Source organism: Bactrocera oleae, chromosome 6 (genome assembly GCF_042242935.1).
Source record: "Bactrocera oleae isolate idBacOlea1 chromosome 6, idBacOlea1, whole genome shotgun sequence".
NCBI lineage: Eukaryota > Metazoa > Arthropoda > Insecta > Diptera > Tephritidae > Bactrocera > Bactrocera oleae.
Window position 1 is genome coordinate 55,410,788 of NC_091540.1, and position 22,613 is coordinate 55,433,400.

Here is a 22,613-nt window from a genome sequence, read left to right on the forward strand (position 1 = left end):
CTGCCTGCTGCTGCTTCGTCGTCGAGATGATCATTTGATGTATTGCCATTTTAATAGGGGCGGAATATTTTGCAGAACACCACACAGAAACATATGTACATATTATGGTTACAAGCGTGTATGCCCCCATAGAGTGTGGGTCGCAAATAATATGACAGTGTACTTTTTATAGTGCGTTCTTTTAACTCAGTTTTCAATATATACTATACCCTATAAAACCCTTCAAAGGTGTATTTCCTATAGCATAAAAGGGTATACTTGTAAAGATATCTTAGATTAGTAATCAGTCAGTTTATATGGCAGCTATATGCTCTATAAGTCCGATCTGAACAATATATTCGGAGATTGTAGCCTTGCCTTCAACAATATTCCATGCCAAATTTTGTGAAGATTTCTTCTTAAATAAAAAAAGTGCTATATGCTATATAAATCCGATCTAAGAAATATATTCGGAGATTGTAGCCTTGCTTTGGATGATAATCTTAAATTTTCTGAAATAAAAAAAATTTCCACACAAAAACTTGATTTTGATCGATCAGTTTGCATGGTAGCTAATTATATATTTTAGTGGTCCGATATCGGTGATTCCCAATAATGAGCTTCTTGAAGGAAAAAGGACGTATATTCAGAACGATATCGATTATAGGTTGTATTATAATATTTTTTATTTATATGAAGGATAAAATAGCCTGTTGCTAGAGTGGTTATATAAAATTGGCTGTATTGTGGAAGCAAAGTACCGAAGAATACAATCTCTGCTTCGCCAACTCAATTAGTTTCTGATTACTTAATTTTTATAGATTTTACTGCTTGGTATACTTCTCAGTTAATAATTATTTTTTGAGTTGCCTCATAATTTAGTACAGATACTGTGGTGGTCATTTATAATAAAATTTACTGATTTCTGAAATAAATTCTAAAATTTTAATTATGAGCATTGAATTTAATTTTTATTATTTTTTTTGAAATCGTTATTCAAAACATATTTTATTTGTGAACATGCGTGAAATGTTGTGGAAATTTTAAGGACACTATTATATATTTTTTTTTTTAATTTATCGGCAATTATTTTGATTTCTATTTCAGTCATATCTAACAAATTTTTTTTTTCAAATATATTTTTTAAATATATTCTACATATAATTATTGCTTTTATCACGACTGGGCTTTGAGTACATTGTCTGCCGAGTTATAACTAAAAAATATTACTGTAAGTTTTCCATAAATTCAGTTAAGTGTATGACTGAACAGAAATTTTATTATATGAGACCACTGGTAATTTCTGCTTTATTTATTGGAAGTACATATGTATGTAGTTTATTATTTCAATATTAGTAGGTTTTAGATTGCTTCTATGTATGTATGTAGGTATTTTTATACCTTTATTAACGTTAATTTAATTTGTGAAATCATTATCATTTATAAATTGAATATTTTTATTTCTCTTCGACAGGTTTTTGAATTTATATATTGAAAAAAGTGATAAGTGATTTAGTGGAACGAAATTGATGTGAAATTTATGGTAAGTAATAAATATTACTTCTTCAATGTTTATATATTTGCTGACCTTAATTTGTACGTTACGCTTAAACTCTGCTCTCTTTTCCAAAAATTTACAACAGAAACCATCTCGTTTAATTTTACATACGAAATTCTATGGATATCTTATAAGTATGGTATTAATAGTTTGTTTCACTCACTTTTTCTCTCAAATTACGCTACTATATATGATGTATGCCAGTTGTCTGTTCGATTCATCACTCTTTAAAGTTTGTATAATTGATGTTATTCAATAAAGTTTTAATTTTCACTTTATTGTTATACAATATTTTCTATTATCCAACACTGTTCCCCATATGTATAATATAAATAAATCTATGCAAGCCTTAAGAATCTTTTCTTATCTTTTCTTTTTAATCAAAAAATTTCATTACACTTGAAATTTCCTACTGGGTGTATTGCATATCTAACACACGCAATATGCATTTCCCATAAAATCATAAATAATCTTCAACTCTATGCCACTGGCATAATTGATTATTGTGATTACGTCCATGAAATGTTTGAAGAAGTAAAAAAAAAACTAAAATCTACAATATTTGATTAGCAGTTCTCGGGGCTGTTTGGCGAAACCACATTTCTTTAAATAAGCTAAATGGATATTTTTCAAAAATTGCTGCAGCGCGCATTCATCAATGCTTATCAGCTAATTTATTAGAATTGCGCTGGTGGTCGGTCGGTAAAACAGCCCTCCAAAGCGTTCATACATATGGACACTTTCAATTTTCATTCTTCTTGTGGTGACAGATATTTCATTGCATTTAATTAAGGCAGTCGATGTAGGTATACAACATACAGACATACAAGTACATATGTGTACATTCATATTTATTACAACAAATTGCGAGCATTTACCAAATGAAGTAATAAATTGTAATTTAAAGAAAAATGCTAGTAAAAACATTTCTGATTAGATTAATGTGCATATTTTATAGACATACACGCATATATACATACATACAGTGTATCTATGTATGTATGTACATACAAACACATGAGTCACTATATTACCCGGCGAGTTTGAGTAATTGCCACACTTTAACTCTCATCAAACGCATTTTGTTGATCGCACGCCTTCCCGCCTTGATGGTACGTATCGACTTTTATCGCTTCTTGGTAGCTACGAAATTGACCACACGTTTCGAAAATTGTCCTTTTAGTTTTGTTCTTTGTTGCTTCTTTCTTTCCATTTTATGTATTGTATTTTCTCTATAGGAGATAATGTGTATTTAATGAGAAGAAAGTACTTTCTATTGTATTGATTACACTTCGTTGTTGTTGTTGTAATTGTATAGACTCGTTAGTTGCGTCAGTTTTTAGACGACCTCAACCTATTTATCTCTTTAACAGCATTCTTCTTCAAACACTTCGCTGTTGTGGGTAAATGAGCTTCGTGTGAATGGAGTTCGCCTGTGTGTTGGCTATAGAGAAAATTGGTTATCCTAACTACTTATAAAGTAGGACACAAGGTTATTTTTGGTAATAATACAAAGCGGCGCCAGTATACCAAATTGATTAGATAACATAAAAAGAAGTTTTGAATTGAACATTCTTCTTTTTTGAAGATTTTAAACTCACTGTTGCGAAGACGAGTACTTTTGGTGATTTAGTGATATCTAAAGATCGATTTTATTGTTTTGTAAGCAATGACCCTCTTTTAGATTTCGCTAAGAGAGCTATACTTGTATTACTCTATGCTAGTATGTTTTTATTTGAGGCCAAGTCTATTTGGCGCCTCAATGCAAATCAAATATAACCAATATTTTTGAAATAATTTACGAGCGCTATTCAGAAAGCGAAAAATTAAGTTTCGTCTTTGTAATAATATTTTTTAAATATCTCTCTATTTAACCAACAAAATCATTCGAAAAAATTTAAAAATTAGTTAAAAAGTCAACCTTTCTTCTATTCTAATAATGATCTAATAATGAATCCGTCATTAATTTGTTTTTGAAATTACCACATGTTTAGAAATCGTGACGAAGAAGTTGCATAGACAGAATTTGGATATACTTCAGAAAAAAAATTAACATTTTATGACAAATGAAATATGCAATTATTGAAAATACTTGTTCTGAGCTTCATTAAAATCTTCAAATATATCTTCAAACCCGTTTTTTAAATATGATGGAAGTGTTTTGAAATCATTCTTTTTGCTCATATTAATTGTGATATCTCCTTAACCTATTCTAAAAGTGCTTTTGGCATGCTGCTCGACACCTGTCGAAAAATCACAAAGCTGCTCTCATAAAAAGCAAAACGAAAAAAATATAGTAAAGTTCGAAAATATATAATTTCCGAAAACAAAGTTTTAACATATTTTTATTTCTTTAATAAAAAAAATATGTACATACATATACATATATGGACCCCATTCCATTAATTTTTTCCATAAAAATAATTTTTAAAAATATGGCAAGTTGCCATTTGCATAATTCATCTAAGTACTGCTTAATCTCTGTCTATATTTTTATATTCCAAACACATCAGTAAATCCATAAATATTTATATATCCAGCTCTACAGAAACAATGTCAAGCACTTCACTTTTGCTACAGATACATATGTTCTGTAATTTCAATAATTCAATATAAATACATATATGTATGTATTTATGTATATATTATGCACATATTTATTTCTATATTTGTATGCAACCGTAACGAATGCGTCTAAATCAATGCCAAGCGATTTGCATAAAAATGCATAATCCATATTTCATGGCGGCCCAAAATGGCGCGTCTCTTGCGAACCATATTTTTATGCGATTTTTTCAATTAGATACAAAAAGATCGTTTTCCCAGCGGAACAGCGCGATGCGAAATGCGATTCACATGTCCGATTATCGGCGGCTAAGCTGCGAGGCACATTTTTGTTCGTATTTATATTTATATATATATACATAAATATGTGTGTATGTGCGTCCGCATAAATGTTTATAGATCACTTAGCCAGTGAGCGGCAATATGTCGCAATTATGGATACTAAATAAGCTTGCAACCTGCAATTGTGCGCCGCTGCAACAGCTCCACCACCACCCCCGACCTACAACCATACAGCAAACCGCCAGCAACAAACAAGTAACAACAATTCTTGGCGCCGTGACTCGATTGCGCGCGCTTAGTCGACGCGTGAGTGAGCAAAATATGGCAGCAGGAGCAAAATACTGACTGATCTTAGACGGGCGATAAGAACCGCAGCGACGACGATGAATGACAGCGGCGGCAGCGGCGTTGCAAATGGCATCAGCAACTGCCAAAGGCGATTCAATGAAGTGCAAGAAATACACAAACACACAAACATACATTAATATTGCTCAAACAGCTCAATCGCTTGAGCGCATTGGTTGCAAGCTCCGTCGCTGCGGTCGGTCAGTCGTTCGCTTGTTGTTGCTAGCGGTGAAGTCAGGCATACGCTACCTCCATTGTGTTTGTTTGTGTTGGTGTCATATGCCAAATATGCTGTCAATTGCTTAATCGCGGTTTTGATCTCAAAATTGCAACAGCAACAGCAACAACAACAACAATTAGATTTACTACAACAACTATAAGATATCGGCTCAGCGTCTTGTGTTTAACACAATTGGCGCGGCGGTCGGGTCCCTTATGAAAATGCGGGAATGCAAATTGCCAACAATTAAATAGACAACTTAACAACCCAACAACATTGCCGCTATTATTGTACCCTGTAATTAAAACTGCCATAATGCGCGTTCGTTGCTAATTGACTGTAAACGTTTTGCGCAATTATTTTTATACCTTCAATGGCTATGCTGGTCAGCGATTTTTTTCATATTTTGTTTAGAGGAAGTTTGGAAAATAATTTTTTAATTTTTTTTTTTATGGGCTTAACATCACGAAAAACTGTATACTGTAAAAGATCTCTCTCCATTTGAGGTAATGAGTTGGCCAACATAAGACTTCTGCTAACATTTAACACTGAAAATTCTTATAAATGCATACAAGAAGAGTAAGTACATTAATTCCAAAGCAAGAAGATTGTCTAACTGAGATCAGTCCCATAAATCGAACTTTCATCATTATTCCTATAACTATATATAGCACTTATCCAGCGTTAGATACCTTTACTTTCGGACAATAATCTTTAGTGGTTTGGATAGACAAGAAAATTTTATAGAAAAACTTTCCGGATAAAGACGATTAGACTACTCTTTTGATCAATACTATATTAAGACCAACTCCAGAAGTCCTTTCTTTTCTTTAAATTAAACTGCATATGTATGTACGAGTATATGCTTTCTAAACTAAAAAATTATATGCCGAAGATTTGTATGTGTTTCTCAGTTATATCTCAAATTTATAAATATTGGAAAACCTTCACTCAGTTAGCGGTTCTTTTTCTTGTTTTCCCAAAAATCAAAGAAATATAAAATACGACAATTACACTCCGTCACTTTTTAAGAGAATTTGACAGAAATTCACTTTAGTTCGTGACGTCATGCATGAAAGGTGGGGAACGCTTGTTTACAATTGTTTTAGAATTTTGACAGTTAATTTCGCTTAAAGGGTTCCTTCTCGCAATTTTGTCTCTATTATTTTTGTAATTTCCATTCTCCGTAACAAAAGAGTATATATGTACTTATTTATATATCTACTGCTTATCGTCGTCAAGGTTATTTGTTCGCTAAGATAAGAGTACATATATTGGGCATTATTAGATAAGAGCTTTGCGTATGTCGCTATAAAAAGATAAATGACTGTATTACTGATTTCACAAACTGCTACTGAGTTGAGAACTCAAAAGAGAGCATTTGGAAAACCATACAGGGATTTTTTTATCTAGTGCTATAGTCTAGATTTTTTGAATAGTTTTTTTCGAAACAACCCTTTCCTCAGAACAGAAGCCGCCTTTTATTGTAGTAAATTTTTCTGGTTTGATTTAATAAAATGAAATAATGGTTACATTAAAACAAGTTTATAAACTAGATACTTTTATTAAATTCTCCTTACCCACTTCTTCTCGTATTTGTATGACAAAACTAATTTAGCACAATTCTAAATTATATTCAACTGTCAAGAAATCCGACTCTGAACTCTGTACTGTACGCTACAATACTTTATTGATCACGTGGTGACTGGTGACCAAGGTATACTTATACTAAGGTATAAGGTATATCTTTATAACAATTATAGTTAGTTTCTAAAGTAAATATAGGTCTTTGCTAAGTTAAAAATGTGTGACACTAAATTGCAAAAACTTGTGGTAAGAGTTCAGAGAATTTTTCGAGATTTAAAATCATGAGTTTTAGCAAAATTTCAATCGGGGTTTTGAAAATTCTTGGTACGTTCCAAAGTCTACTAATAAGTAGTATTTTATAGGTTGAAAATTTGTTTTGAGAATATTTAAATTGCCCGAGGCAAGCCCTTCGAGAAGTTGCTCGGGTTTAAAATCAGAAAGCTTTGGAACAATGTCACTCATGATTTTGAAAATTCTTCGATTCTCGAAATTTTTTTGGCAACTTCCTTGAATAAAAGCGAGTTCTAGTTTAGTTGTGGATTTTCGATCTTCGAACAATTTCTTTAAATAAACGGCGATTCTCATTCGTATTGGATGGTTTCTAGATAGTAACGGTACATTTTCGACTTTACAATATCTAACTAAGTAATTAATTTCAGCGAGCATTACTAATATTGTAATGGGTATACAAATTTTCATTATGCATTTACATGCTTATTCCAAGCAGTTATATTTTTATTATTATTTGCTAGCTCATTTCACAACTGACATTTTACTTTGACATCAAGTTGTATTTTACTTTATTCATTTTTTCTTAATATTTATGTTGTTATTTTTTTTTTTAATTTTTATTCCTTTTTTTGCTTAACTTTTTTTATACTTTTTTAATGTCGACATTACTAACAACTTCAATTCAGCTTTGACATCAAGTGTGACTATAACTAATTGTCATTATGCAATTTTGTTGTACAAACCTTTTGAATTTTTATGGCTTGTGGACGGGGGACATCATAGTCCTGCAAGTAGCTGGCATCCAACATTTTATTGCAATAACTCGAAAACAATTTTAAAAATTATTCCACACAGTTTGCTGATTTCACCAAGCAAAATTTATAAGTGACACAGGTGTTTGCTTCCAGTTATGAAGTCATAATATTTACACTTTGTTTTCGTTACGACAATTGTTTTCTCTCTTTTTGCCAAACAGCAGTTATTTGCAACGCGCACAAAATCGAGCTATTTAAGTATATTTAATCCAGGACAATATAAATAAATAAATCTCAATTTAAAAAAGTTAATGGCTTTAGCACAGATTTTTTGTCGCTGTTGCCACCGAAAAGACCAAAGCAACAACACTAACAAATCGCAATCACTTCAAACAATTCATAAATCTTGTTAATTAAACTTTTTTTGTTATAATTATTTTGTATTATTTGCGCTCTTTTCCCCTTTGTCACTATACAATTTCACAGCTCATAATCGTAATGCCCGCTAACAAAAACAAACAGACAGACTTGTTTTTGCGCTCGTATATTTCTTTTCTATGTGGAATTCGCGCCTGTAATCACTATGGTTTCATATTTTTGCTTTTTTTTTAGGTTTTTTGCAAGCTCAGCTTAAAAATCAAGTTTAGCATGAACGGCAAGTCGAGTTGAAATTTTAATAAAAAATATATATATGCGCATACACAAACTGTCGAATATCAGCAGCAGTAACAATTCACTACAAAAGACAATAACGATGACTGCGACGTTCCACAAAAAAAAAAATAATAAAACACATAAACACCGAAGCAACACTTTATAAGACCTCTATATGCACGGGTATCAAATTGATGCCAAAAAAGAGATTTTCGCCAAAAACCGCTGAGCTAATTCGAAATTTCGGATGCTTCGCCGTCAACTGACGCTGCTACTCGTACGGGCGACGGCGCAAATGCGTTTAAACTTAACCAAAACGTACCGAAAAAGTCAACACGAGATCTCGTGTATCTGCGACAGTGGCCAACCAATACGGAAAACGAGAAGTCAAAACGTTAACGTTGAAAGCAACCGCAACACACCACAAATGTATTTGCTGCGGCAACGTTTCTCAAACGACTGATTTGGTAAACAAGCGTAGCGACGAGCCGACTCGTTTCACACAGCGCTGGTGTGGTGTTGCCATCGTTTTAGTGTTTTCGTAGAAGCGGTGGATTTTTGAAATGATATGGCACATTGGAGCACTATTAGTACGTGTGAGAGTTGCTAATACCAATAATCTCGCGACAGGCAGTCTGATTATTCAAAAAGCAGTTTTATTAAACTATCCAATCATGTGTGGTTTCTAATTATCAAAAGTAATCTGTCTTATAATTTTTATGATTTCAACAATTGTGATAAACCAATTTTAAACGGACTTTGGAAGCATTGAGTCAGCGTCACTTATTCTTTAGCAATAGAGCTCCTGACGGGAGTTTCTGAAATGATAATTCCTATAAACAAAAAATATCAAATTTAGGTCCCCTTACGTGTCAAATTCATAAGACATGCAAAAACGTGGTAAGAGTCATGGTATGTCGGAGTCGATTCTGGTTAAGTAGGAGTTTAACCTGCTACAGTATCCATAACGAAGTTACGCAAGGGTCCCTATAGTTTCGCGAGGCAACGGGTGGTGCAATGGGTGGTAGTTTGACTTCAATTACGCCTTATCTACGAAAGCAGTCTATTAGAAACCGCCTGGAGAGGATTGCATTGTGTTCCTTAACCGGAAGCATGCTGGTGTTCGATGGAAGACACCAAGGAGCATCCTGTTACTGTACAGCGTGCATGTCTGAAGCTTCTTCGTTTGCGTTCCGCTACATCCAGGCGACCATATCGGTACTGCGTAAGTAATGACCGGCTGGCTGATTACCCTGTAAGTTGTCAATTCCGTTCCTTTGTCTTTTCCCCAGTTCGTGCCGGCAAACGACTTGAGGATTTTGTTACGGCTCTGAGCTTTGGCAATGATCGCGGTTGTATGCGGAATGAAAGAAAACAAATTCTATTCATTCTTCGAAGAAATGTCGATCAAAACACTCCTTCGCTAAAGGTTTTAAGAAAAACTAAGCTCCACCATGATTAACATGAAAAAAATATTATACTGTCAGTCACCTCCGTCCCAAGAATAGAATAACGTCATCCCTAACGTCTCAGTCTTATTTTTAACACGGTTACTGAGATAACATTCCCTGTGATTCTTCTGATCTTCCCTGTGTTTTGCTTTTCATCTCCAACTCAAGGTTTGTTCATTTTAATTCCGAAAGTTTCATAACCGCATTGACTGTGCCCGCAGGATTTTTTTAATATCCCAGATTTACAGAATAACTTAAATGCTTGTTACTAAAACGATTTTCTTGGACTGAATTAGCTTTTGAAAACCAGAAATCTCTCTCGATCATTCAAAATCAAACTTATTTTTCTGCGATCGCCATAGCTAAGAAAAGAAAAAATTGTTGAAAGTACCCAAGTTAGAGTAATGGTGAAATTATTTTCATATTTCAAATCAATCATCCTCTGAAGAGATCGAGAGTAAGGCTCTGAGAAAATTAAGCTATCTTTAACTTTACTAACGGTTGAAGTATCGACACATCACATTACCTGCTGGGTACCTTGTTAATATGCAGATGTGTGGCGGCCGCCTATACCCGTACACATACTTATGTGCTATGCCACCCGCAGCCGTCGACGAATGTCACGTCACTCACAGGACAGACGTCTCTTGGCACTCTTGTCGTGTGCAACTCCTGGGCAAGTTTATTGTGATTTCTTTTTATGCGCCAAACTGGTTTTGCATTGTAAACAAAGGCGCTGTATATAGAGGCATTTTTACGAACACACAGACCCATATATGGTGATATCTATGTGTATGTGAATTTATATAAATAAATAATAAAAAAAAGACACGAACAATCGAAATGTAGGGGTGGGTTGTAGATCTCCGATTACGTGACGTAATCAGGATTTCGAAGGTAAAATCCAAACTTTAATGATCTCAACAAACTGTTGCTGTTGCGATTGCGTTTGCCATAAGCCAACTGAAAATCGGCATTGCATATTTAATAAGTGCGGTATTCCGATGTTCATGCGAATACGCGCCCTAAATGCCGGCGGATGTGAGTATACACAAGCTCCAAATCTCCGAAATCATGTCAAACATTTATTGGGTTGATTTTTACGAGCATTCTCCATTAAAATGAACCACACATGTAATTATGTATTTACTTTTGATGTACTACATACATACATACATATGTTTTTTTTGCTTCTAAGTTTATACAATTTAATTTTATGGCACACCTCTTTCCCCGAACTCGACGAATTTCTAATCAATAGTGTGCGACCGCTGATAGGAATCCGTATAGATAAGAATTTTTGTGTGTCTTTCTTTTCATTTCTGTAATTTAGCTGATAATTTCAAGAAAATATTTCCAATTGCTCTTCATAGTTTTACAATCGATTTATTCTCTTCTTTTTGTGTGTTTTTTTTTACTAATCATCGGAAGTGAATTTATACTCATTCATTTGTGATTGTGTAATAATTGACAGCGCATGTCAATCACTCGTATTTTTCAACTAAGTGCTGCGAAACAACAATCTATACTAGGGCGGTTAGTTAAATCAATGACTTTTTATTGACTTATAGCTCCGCGACATTTGTAAAGTCTATTTTTATTTCTTTCAGATATAAACTCCTTCTCTTCAGAGTATGATTTTCTTATAAATCGATACCTGTACTAAACATTTGACTAAGTTCCTCAACATGTCACAGTCGTCATGTGGTGAGCCCTATTAAAAAAACATATAATTTTTCCACAGCTTCGATAAGATCCCATACCCTTGCAGTGATAGTCATGTACTCAACTCATTCGCGGACGACCGTTACCGTTCTTGATAAGAATACTAACGCAGAGTAAGCTGATCTTTTCCTCTAACACTAATGCTAGTGTCGTCAAAAGGATTGTACAGCCCTCACTGCCATTTTAACATATACGATTATCAACTCGTAAAGTTCGATAGAAATATTTACAAAATACTTCTCTTGGGAAGCCCAAAAGTTGGAACTCTTGAAAGCTTGTATAAGTTTCTGCAGAGTATTTGAAATAGGTCAAATTCCTATGAAATAATGCGTAGTTCCTGAAAAATCTCCACATCCAGTTGCTAGCTTCGTGTAAAGAGTGGAATTTCCAAATTTCTTGAAGCTGGTAACCAAATACAATATCACAAGGTCATTAATATTATATCAACAGTGGCCACTAAAGTCTCTAAATAACATAAGAAGATGTGAAACCTCGTCGGATTCATTAAACTGACCGCGTATTATTACACACCCAAACTATAATTACTTTCATATGTTTATATTGTACTTATATGTACATATGTATATACATATATCTGTCATTTCTCGTATGCACATCTCAATATGCCTACTCGAAACGGCAGCAGGCAGCTGTCAATTGGCATTGTGCAAGTAACAAGTACATGTGTATATGAGTATGTGCTAACCATTGTTTTACGCTCCTTTCTTGAGTTATTATGATTGGAAAGTTTGGTAAGGAGTGTCCTACGCTCATAATTTATTATTATATAGAACACACCTTCGGCAACAAGGAGGCACAAACTGAGAAGCAAACAACACTTCAGACACAAACAACTTGATTCAATTGTACGCATTGCCTATCGGTGTGCACGTAGTTGTGATTAAGACTGTGTGACATCGCCAACTTTGACATGGACGAACTGATTGACTCCTCTTTCCACTTTCACAAGCCAAACAACAAAACTTGCTGAAGAGCACAACACAATTTCCGTTGAAACAGCACTTTGAGGCTATCACGTGACCTACTCGAACGTACTCAAATTTTTAGCCAGACTTTGTTCGTTTCGTTTTCCTTGATTGGTTTTGTTACCGAAACGTGTGAGTTTGTTCGTGGCGACGATAAACAACAGGTCGTCCAATATCGGTGGGCTCTCCTTCCTACAAGCAGGTCCTTTGTTGCATACACGTAATTCGATACTGACCAAACAATAACCCGGTGGCTGTCGCAAGTAGCCGTTAATCGTTTGCTACTTGCTACTTACCGTAATAGCTTGGTTATGGTCAATGTTGTACACACACAGACACTTATTTGTTCAATAATGTTTGCTGTCGCACCCGAAAAATGCATGCGACTCTGGGAAACGATTTACCATTTGCGGTCAGGGTCAATAAAGGATGTCATTGACACTAAATATTTTCTGCAAGTATCAAATTCAAGAAGCAATTGAAGCGAAAAAATTTTGATAAGATGGGTTAAGTAATTTTTTATATGAAATTTCCTCAACCCTAATGGATTTTCAATTTCTACAAAACTATACTCAATTTGATATTTTAATTCTTCAACGACGGTTTCCTGTATTTACGAATTTAGCTTACTCAATCCACTTGTCTAACGTATAAGGGAAAGAAGTGTTCTGTAACGAATTTGCTGCTTATTTTCTGAAAATATAGATTATGGCTGAACATGCTTACACGAAATGATAAATATCTTATTTTTAAATTGCAACTAAACCAGCAAAGTGGTTAAGGAGTTCAATAGGTTTCACGACTTCCAAGAATCAATTGTTTTAGTTGTCTTATTAATACTATAAGATCTCTAGAATACTGTCCTAAGCGCTCAAGTTGATACTAGTAATATTTTTGGAGATTCAGCCTTGAAAGGTCTTCGAGATATAGTTTACAAGGTCTTGAATGAAGTATTTATTTATTTTTTTGAATTACAACTATTTCAAAAGAAAATCCATCGACAAATACAAATTTCCCTTTTTTTATTATTGCATAGTTCATGGTTTCGGTTCCTTAAGTCATTAGGTGCATATTTAATATTTGACACTGACACTTTTGAGCCAATACAAAATGCTTAATCTAATTTTCCATATACATGGTTTAAAGTTCAGCTGGGATGGCCTACAGCGAATTTTGGTTTTATCGGGTTCGACCCATTTTTGAAGCGCCACTCGCTATATTGTTAAACAGTTTCGATGTCACATTCATGAACCCTTGCTGTCATGAATCTTGGGTCGCCAGCTACCTTGTCAAGCATCTCTTATGCGATCTCTACACAACGTCGTTTAAGCAAAAAATTCACGTATTTTGGTACGAGTCGAACTTTGCCACGCTTCATACACAAAATATGATCCAAAATGGTTTAATCGATCAATAAGGGATTCTCAGATCCTCTGCCATCTCTCTGATGCTAACACGATTTCCACGCACTGTTCAACTTTTTCGATGTTATCGTCAACAGAGGTTAATGGACCACTCGCATGAGGTAAAATTCCAATGACTTCACAAGAATAAAATATCATTTACAAAGAACATATACAAGAAGATTAATCTATGTGTGAACATGCAGGATTTCTCAAATTCCTTTCATTTGAAATCTTTCTAAAACTTTGTTTGTATTCTATACTCCTATTGTTATCCGCTATATTTTTTTATACCTATTTAATATTTTCGAGTATTAGTTAATGGGTGGCAACCCTTTAGAAAAATAGTTTCTTTTTGCGTTGTCTGAAGATTACGTGCAAAAAATTTTGAATAACAATAATGCAAATAAAATAGTTTCTCAAACCTTAATAAGTCGAACTTTTAATAAAATAATGTAAAATTAAAAAATAAAAATAAAATACAACTCTGTGCAAGAACCTTTTTATTGGACATCCCATAAAGCATATAATTATGATATTTTACACAACGGTGACCAAACAACAAAACTCACTCCAGAACTGAATTCATTGAGTATTTAAGTCACTGATTTCATTCAGTATTTTAATTATCTGAATACTTATGAGCGTACATACATATTGCAGTCCACACAATTTGCTCTTGAATATCAATTAGTTCCAGTAAACTTTATGCTGAGTTAATAAATTCACCAACTTCTTGAAAATTATATTTCTTTTATTTTTATTACTCAACTTTCGGGTGACATCTTAAATAAAAAAGAGCAAAGAAAACAAGACTGACGTCAATTCAATAAGACGCATATGTTATTCGATTGAGTCAAAGAATTCTTTAGTATAACTCGCTGACGGAAATCGCAGTTCAATATCAATAACCATCCAGCTAAGCTGGCTAAAGAGTGTAGAAGATGCTGGGATTATTTTTTTTATTAATTTCGTGCACATGAAATTTATGACCTTTTTCAATTACAACAAGCGTTAACTTTGCTTGCACCGAAGCTATAATACCCTTCACAAGTAAAAAAGTTTTCCATATAAAAACTTGATTTTGATCGTACAGTTTGTATGACAGCCTCGGAGGTTTTACCGTTATACCGTTTATAGGGAGACAGACGGACATGGCTAAATAGACTCAGCTCATCACGCTGATCATTTATATCTATGTATATATTGCTTGAGGCCTCCGACGTTTCCTTTTAGATATTGCAAACTTCGTGACAAGCTAAACTGTTCAGGGTGTTCTTTATAAATATATATGTATGTACAGTATAGATTCATACCTTAGCTTCTTGTAGCAGGTTAAGGCGAGCAAATACAAATTTTTGTATAAACAATGAATCACTCATTGGCGGTCACCTGTTTTGTGTACACACAATTTGCAAAACAAAAACTCCAAAGTACACACTTAACACACATACATATTTTGTACTTGTAGGGAGTTAATATTCAGTGTGTAGAGTCCATATTTATCACATCTACAATGTAATCGCCCATACATACATATACCATATAGGTATGTATATGTATGTTTACTAGTGATGATAGCAGTCGAGTGATGATATGAGTCGAGTCGAGTTTGTGTGAGTGTACTCATATGTACTTCACCTTCTTTTTTGACTGTGAGTACCCACAGATGTTGCTTGTTAACACCGCTATGGAAATGGGCACGCGCGAGCAGACTTGTAAACACTTTCCGATCTCGATCGGAGTCATGTTAATTGAGTTGTTATTATGAATTGCGAATGCTAAACCGTATGCCCTTAAAGCATGCCATGTTCCGAAACAAAAAAACATTTGCTCGAAATAATTGCGTTGCATTATAGGTCTATTATATAAACATCGCCCGCATAATGATCCCATACACATATTAATTTATATCAAAACCTCCCCCGTGGCAGTGTTCAATTATGTCCAATGCATCCTCCCTCATGCCAGCCAACTGAAAGCGGATGTGACAGTTGACTTCGGCAATACTAATTGCTTTATTGATTTGCAGCTGTTCGTAAGTGTATGTTTTGGGGGAGGCAAAACGACAGCGGGTCAGTCGAAATTGTCAGAGAAAGGGAATTCCCAAAGCGATTTATATTCGAGGCAGGACACTAGAAAATCTGCTTAAAAAATTACTGTAGGAAAGTGTCTAGATCAAAGGTACTAAGAACTCGTTTCTCAACCGAAGTAAGAGACCCTTATTTTTTAAGGTATTAATACTGAATATTGGAAAATATTTAGTACTCTTAAGGACTCAAAACTGCTCGAACTTAATAAAATCAAAAGATATTTGTACTCAGAGTCCCTTCAAAGTATTAATATATACTTAAAAGTCTAAATTTCTTCATATACTCACTATTGTTTGAAATTATTGCACTTAGTTTCTAGTTTTGCCGAAAACTGTAATTACAATTCAGAAAAAAATAGCCACTGCTGAATGATATTTGCCTTGTGTGCTGGAGCATAAACTTGGTCGAAGATATAATCTTTCCACCGAAGAATATTTCATAACCGCAAGTTTTAACCCATCTTTTTAAGAAGTGAAAAGGTGTAAGGTCTTTACAGGATTTTCCTTACCAAACCATTATAGCACGTTGAGCCCTTGGAATAACAATTTTGCGTCTTTGCATTTAGCCAAGACATCAACCCTTGTTTACTTTAAGCCAAGTCAAGAACCTTCGTTTACATTTATGTTAGTGACACTTTTGATTACCTTATACATACTGACCATTATAAATCCGATCTTAACAATTTCTTTGGAGATTGCACCGCTGGTTTGAACCATAATATATGCCAAATTTCGGGAAGATATCCGGTCAAAAAAATTTTTTCCATTCAATTACTTGATTTTGATCGTTCAGTTCGTATGGCAGCTATATTCTATAGTGGTCAGATATCCGATCACTGAGCAGCTTCTTGAATAGAACGAGACGTGTGCAAAATTTCAGATCCATATCTCAAAAACTGAGAAACATAGCAAAATCAACTCATTTATATATAATATATATATATATATATATATATATTTATAGGGTAACCGATGTTTCCTTCTGGGTGTTATAAACTTCGTGGCAAACTTAATCTATCCTGTTCAAGGTATAATTAATAAAATTGATTGGATAATTAAAATAAATTGTAAAAATTCAAATTTTGTGAATAGTTAATTGAAAAGTATAATTCTCAGTGTACTGACTTAATTAGTTCTACCCACATCTGCTGTCACTTTAATCTCTAAACATTAAATATCTTCACTGGTAAGCACTCGCCTGGTGTCTTGGGGGTGTTAAACTTAAGGGTGCCCAACAAGCAATCAACCACCACACTTTCAAATGCTCATATATTTATCTTTCGAAGTGTTCACCAAATAAAACTATTGCATTTCTGCAACTGTTTGTGCTGCGCGGCCAATAATATCACATGACTCAATGCATAAGTGAATATTATAAGTGTGGCATTAAATTAGATGACTAGAAGTCTAGAAGAAGTGTTGAATAAATCGTTTCGTATATTATCAGCGCCTCAAATGGGTTCAACAACTGGGTCATATCTAACGCTGCATTCTGAGCGTAGGAATAGAACAAGGGCATAAGTTCGGGAGGATAGTGTGCATAGTTGCCATTGTTTGGGGTGATTGTCATTGTCGTAAATTTAATAGTTAGTTATTGCCACTTGAGTTATCATTGAGTTCCTTCTTTGCTCGCTTAAGAAGCGGTAATAGGCCACACTCGCAGATGGCATTTGCTCTCGTTAGTGGCATATCGAATGCGCCTCGGCTTGCAACGGTAGCAGCAATAAACCGAAGCGAAATCTAATCATAAAAAATTGTTTTTGCTTTTTTCTTGTAATCACTTATCGTTTGCATTCGTTAAATACAATTATTCAGCGAACTCTTTGCAGCTGGAAGAAAAGTAATGTGCCGTGCATCCTCCACAACGCGCACGGTTTCTGTACACATTCACTGAAATATTACTGTGAAAATAATAAAGGCAAAGCGATTTGGCTCCGCGCACGTTTTCCACATTTAAAAAATGCAATATTTATATGCCATTATTGCTGTTGTTGCGTTGGAAGGGTGTTTGCCAAATATGGTTAGTGCTTTGAAATTCTGTATGTGCTTATTGTTTGTTTATTACACATACACACATGCATACAAATTGGAATTGTGTAGGAAGATTGGGTCGATAGGAAAGGGTTTTAAATTATGGAAAAAAATCTTTTAAATTTACTGACCAAATCGTGGAAAATGGTGAACTGAACACAACAACAGGTGTAAATGAAATTCGATCAATGAATCGAATGTTGTTTGTGGAATGGAAATTGCTCAGTGAAATGAAATAACGCTGGGATGCCGTATACGCTTACTCTTCTCCTTTGATGGCGACCGTCAAAAATTAGTTTAACGAATTTCAACATGGTCGCATGTCAGTTTTTGATGAGCTTTGCACTGGTGCTCGAAAGTTACCGATTGAGTGAGACGTCTAAGACAGTAGGTTTCTTAAAATAACACGTTGGTTATATATACTGTATGAAGTATTATTGGATATCGTTTACTTCGGACAAGAACAAGAACAGTCGTGAGACATCTACACAGCACTATTTGGCATTGTTTAAGAACAATGCGAAGGAGTTTCCTGACCGTCGACGAAACATGGATCTACTGGAACAAGCCAGAGATCAAGGTACAGTCGAGTGAGTGAATTCCCTCTGGCGTAGCTATTGATAACCACCTTTTCCTGAGAATCACAAGTTGAACAAATTATGCTACTCCCACCCACCGTGTTTTTTTTTATTGAGATCTTATAGCACTAGATCAAGTGTATCAAACTAAAAGAAGAATCTACCAAGGGCTAACTACTTATCGGACCGTTCTCTTATGTATCTTTGTGTCTTTGATTATTCTCATTCATTATTATCCCATATTTTTTTTATCAAAGCAGGGCAATCGTCCTTTCATATCCAATCGTACCCGATTTTTCCTTCAAGCAATTACTGCCGATTCTTGGGTTCCGTTAGCTAAAATGGATTCTTGAATTATCATCTAAGCAATTAGCATGGTACCGCATATTCTTCCTATGCATAAAACAGAAGTAAAGTCACTTGCCTGAGACTTATCTCAAAATAACAATACTAACGATTTAAAAGTTAATACGGTTCCTTAAAGATCTCATTAGAAATAGAAATGTTCGGTTGGCTGAAAGATTATATTTAACACGGTGATACTTTCAACAATTTAGAGGTAAAGTTTGCTTTATTTTAAATGTTCTAATGAGCTTTTTCAGAGAGATCTCTTAGTTTAGACTGGTGGAAAACTTATTTTCATTCTATCAATTTGAACTTCCCTGTCGGGTCTTCGCTCGTGGCACCCATTCACAAATGGATATAGACTTAATGTTGTAAAACATACATATTTGTATGTATTTACCACACCATTGCCGCATTCAATTTAGCCTGTATATAGGGAAGAAATATCGCCTGGGGATTTATATGAAATTCAATTCCGACCAAATTTTCGCGCATGAAATTCATCTGCCCTCAAGCGAAACATTTACACTGGCACCTCCGCTTTTGAATAACGCGCAATTGAGATATGAAGAGCGTTAGCAGAAAAATTCAGTCACTAGCATGCAGCTTCCTTGCAGCAGCTGCTCGCCTTGTACAACGTTCGGTGTGGAGTTCAACACCCACTAACGTCATAAATTTTCGCGCTTCTTTTGTTGCTTTCATTCCTAAGAGCGCTTTAACACTTCATACAGTGCCAGCAACACATGCGTTCGAGTGCCCACATGATGCTCGACAGGATTGCTGTTTGCACTCGTATTGCGGTTTCTGGTGGCATTGCAGCTGCAGTTGCCATTCTGTATGCGCCATTCTTGCTTTTATTGCCGGCTTTTTGAATATTTCGATTTATTTGCTTACGAGCATACAAATATCTCAATTACATTCCCGACGTTATGCATTCCGAATTGCCAGTTCACATATTGTCTGTGCGCCACAGCGTCTTGGCTTTGAGATTTCAGTGGCGCTGAGATGATGGCTGATGCGAGCGGTTAAAGTGTGAGCGCCACAATTACGTTTTGTTTGTTGCATATGACCCAAACTGCACTGAAAATGTGTTTTATGGTAAATCTTATTTTTATACCCAACGTACGCGTATAGACCCAGTATGCGATGATAAGAAAAGAAATGAAGCAAACAGTAAACCTTGAAACTAATCATCTTTATTGTTGTACTAAATCTACTTTTCTAATCACTCCACCTACATGATTAAACCAAAACTGCTACTAGAAGATTATAATGTCCTAAACAATTTTGAAACCACAATTTTTTAAATTGGGTAGTCGGACTAGACTATCACAAACAATAACTCATTATCCACTATGAATGGACGCGCTCAACTTTGTAGCTTGGAAGAAACATTCTTATTTAAAGTTAAGGTCAACCTTAACTCCAAAGCATATTTCTTTGTTATCACTCTATAAATAAAAAGAGATGCATCACATCAGAGGCTGACGTATTGCAGATCCTTACGAAACTATTAATTTATAATGTATGGTAACAATAATGACTCATCTGAGCGAATTGAAAAGGAAAGATTTAAAAATTTGCTTACAGTACTATAGAAATATCACGGTTATCGGCGGCTTGTCAACTTTTTTGACAATTTAATTTCTTATAGACAAAAAACTATAAATACCGTTCCGTTGTGTAACTACTTCTATCATGGCTAGTCTGAGTCCATACTTGGATCACAAAAAACTACTTGATGTGTGGTTAGTCAAAAATATTTGTAAAATCCATATTTATCATATGTTGGAAGACATAGAATGGAAAGGATGTACATTATTTGCAAAATAAAGCATGAATTTCATTGTGACAAAAGAATTGATGTTAAATTGAGAATAGTAGTACTTTGACAACATAGGTCTCCACTCAATCGAAAAAAATAAATAAAGTGCTCTAATTTAACCATTTTCACTAGTGTTTTCAAATTAGTGAAACCTTTTTTAGTGATCGTGAAAAGTTTGAGCACAAATCATATAGTGAAAGTTGTGAAGTCATTATGTATGTCGGTAATGCCGACAACAATGCAAAACTTACAGGAAACAGTGCTTGAAAAACATCGTGTTTGCATCATAGAGATAGCAGACGATCTGAAAATCTCTTTTTGATCGACCCAATAATTGTGATTGTGATTAAATTTAGGCCCAAACACGAAGCGAGAATCATTGCTCAGCCACCGTATTTGCGTTGTTTTGGCTCCGTATGACTTTCTTCTTCGGAGAACGTGCATCCATTGACCCAATACAAGTATATAAAAATCGCCAGATAAATATTTGACGTCGTGAACAGACAGATGTCAAACACACACCAACTGACATATGGAGACCAAACTTCACACGAAAATAAAAAAAGTTTGTGCCAATCTAGGAAAAAGTATTTATCGATTTGCTTTGCGCGCTGTTTAAATGGACCAGTCCGAGTCAAATATGACCTTGAGTGTTTATAAATTCGACTAAAATTGTAATTGAATTTGACATAATGAAATCAGGACGTAATAAAGTCCGGACACAGTATACAAATACCGTTGTTCAAATATTGCCGGTGGGACTTTTGACAGCAATGGTGCCAGAATTATGACATGGTTGCAGCAAATAACCGAAAATTATTAAACTAGGAAGAAAAAAAATCAGAGAGTGTCTAATTAAATTTTAAAGTCCAACTAAACAGTTGAGTGCATCTATCAACTTTAATCTGATAGCTCTGACTTCTATGAACCTATACTTAGGAAATGCATATCCAATTAGGTTCGTATGAGCTTCATAGACGGTAATTAAATTATTCTCTTTGTCTTGCCGAATAATATCTAATGAAGCTATATAAAATATCCTCTATGAAGCAATTTCAACAAAAAATTGAACAATCTCTGAAGACTATGAACCTGCATTTGGAAGTACATCGCTTAAGTTCACTTACCTGTGACACCGTCTGCAGGTACCGATAAGAGCTTATGTGGTTAGTTGATCGACTTATCACATTCTCAAGATTTCAATAATTCGAAGAGACGCATTAGATGTTGTTGCTTTAGCGACAGCAAAAACTCCCCAAGTAACTTTGAGAAATGCTGCGCAGTTGACGGTCCTTGGACAGATATAAATTTGGCTCCGCTCCGCTTACATAGAAGCGACAGTCAAGAGTAGATCAACCTTGTGTTTTTTTATTCGCCTATTTAGCCTTGTTGACAAAATTACTTAGTTTTAGATTAAAGAAGTAACAGCGGAATTCATCATCATGATTATTCGCCGTGCTAAACCGATCTGTCGTAGACCCAACTTCAGAGACAGAGCTCTTACAGACAGCACTGTAACAGCGTATACGTTGTTCATGATTTAATCGGCTAATTTCAAAACAAATTATGGAACAAGAGTGCGTTGAACTGTCATTTATAGTACAAGTATATCTGAAGCTCGCCGAGGAATTGGTTTCTGATAAACTAGAAGCAACTATATTTGGTTTTCAATATATAGTACATACAAATTTATATTCATTTTCCTCTGGTAGTATCAAAAGAACATCATTTTCTGTTCCCAGAACATTTATGTCTACCATTTTGGTTCACCAAAATTTATATTTTTGTCACTACAACAACAATTAAAGCTTATAATTTTAGGATAATAAAATATGATGAAAGGAAATATATTGAATTTTGCAGACTGGCTGCGTGAGTTTACTCAAGAAATGCGTACCCTTGCTGCTAAACGAACTTAGCCCCAATTATTGTATCGCTATTTTATATTTATTACTTGAGTTTGTGGATTTCCGCAGTACATGAATTTGCACAACGCCAATT

The 22,613-nt window shown here is 34.6% G+C and overlaps 1 protein-coding gene across 2 annotated transcripts in view; it reads right to left on the reverse strand.

Annotated features, from left to right (window-relative positions):
* Positions 1-22,613, reverse strand: part of p130CAS (Serine_rich_CAS and FAT-like_CAS_C domain-containing protein p130CAS) — a 93,739-nt gene that overhangs the window by 46,973 nt on the left and 24,153 nt on the right. Inside the window, exon 1 of one of the 2 annotated variants that reach the window (XM_036361681.2) lies at positions 7,511-8,626. The exons of the other annotated variant lie outside the window; for it this stretch is intronic. Within the exon in view, the coding sequence (XP_036217574.1) occupies positions 7,511-7,576 (66 nt within the window). The 5' untranslated portion in view covers positions 7,577-8,626. Of the gene's footprint in view, positions 1-7,510; positions 8,627-22,613 lie in introns of those variants that run through there. 2 annotated transcript variants of the gene reach the window in all.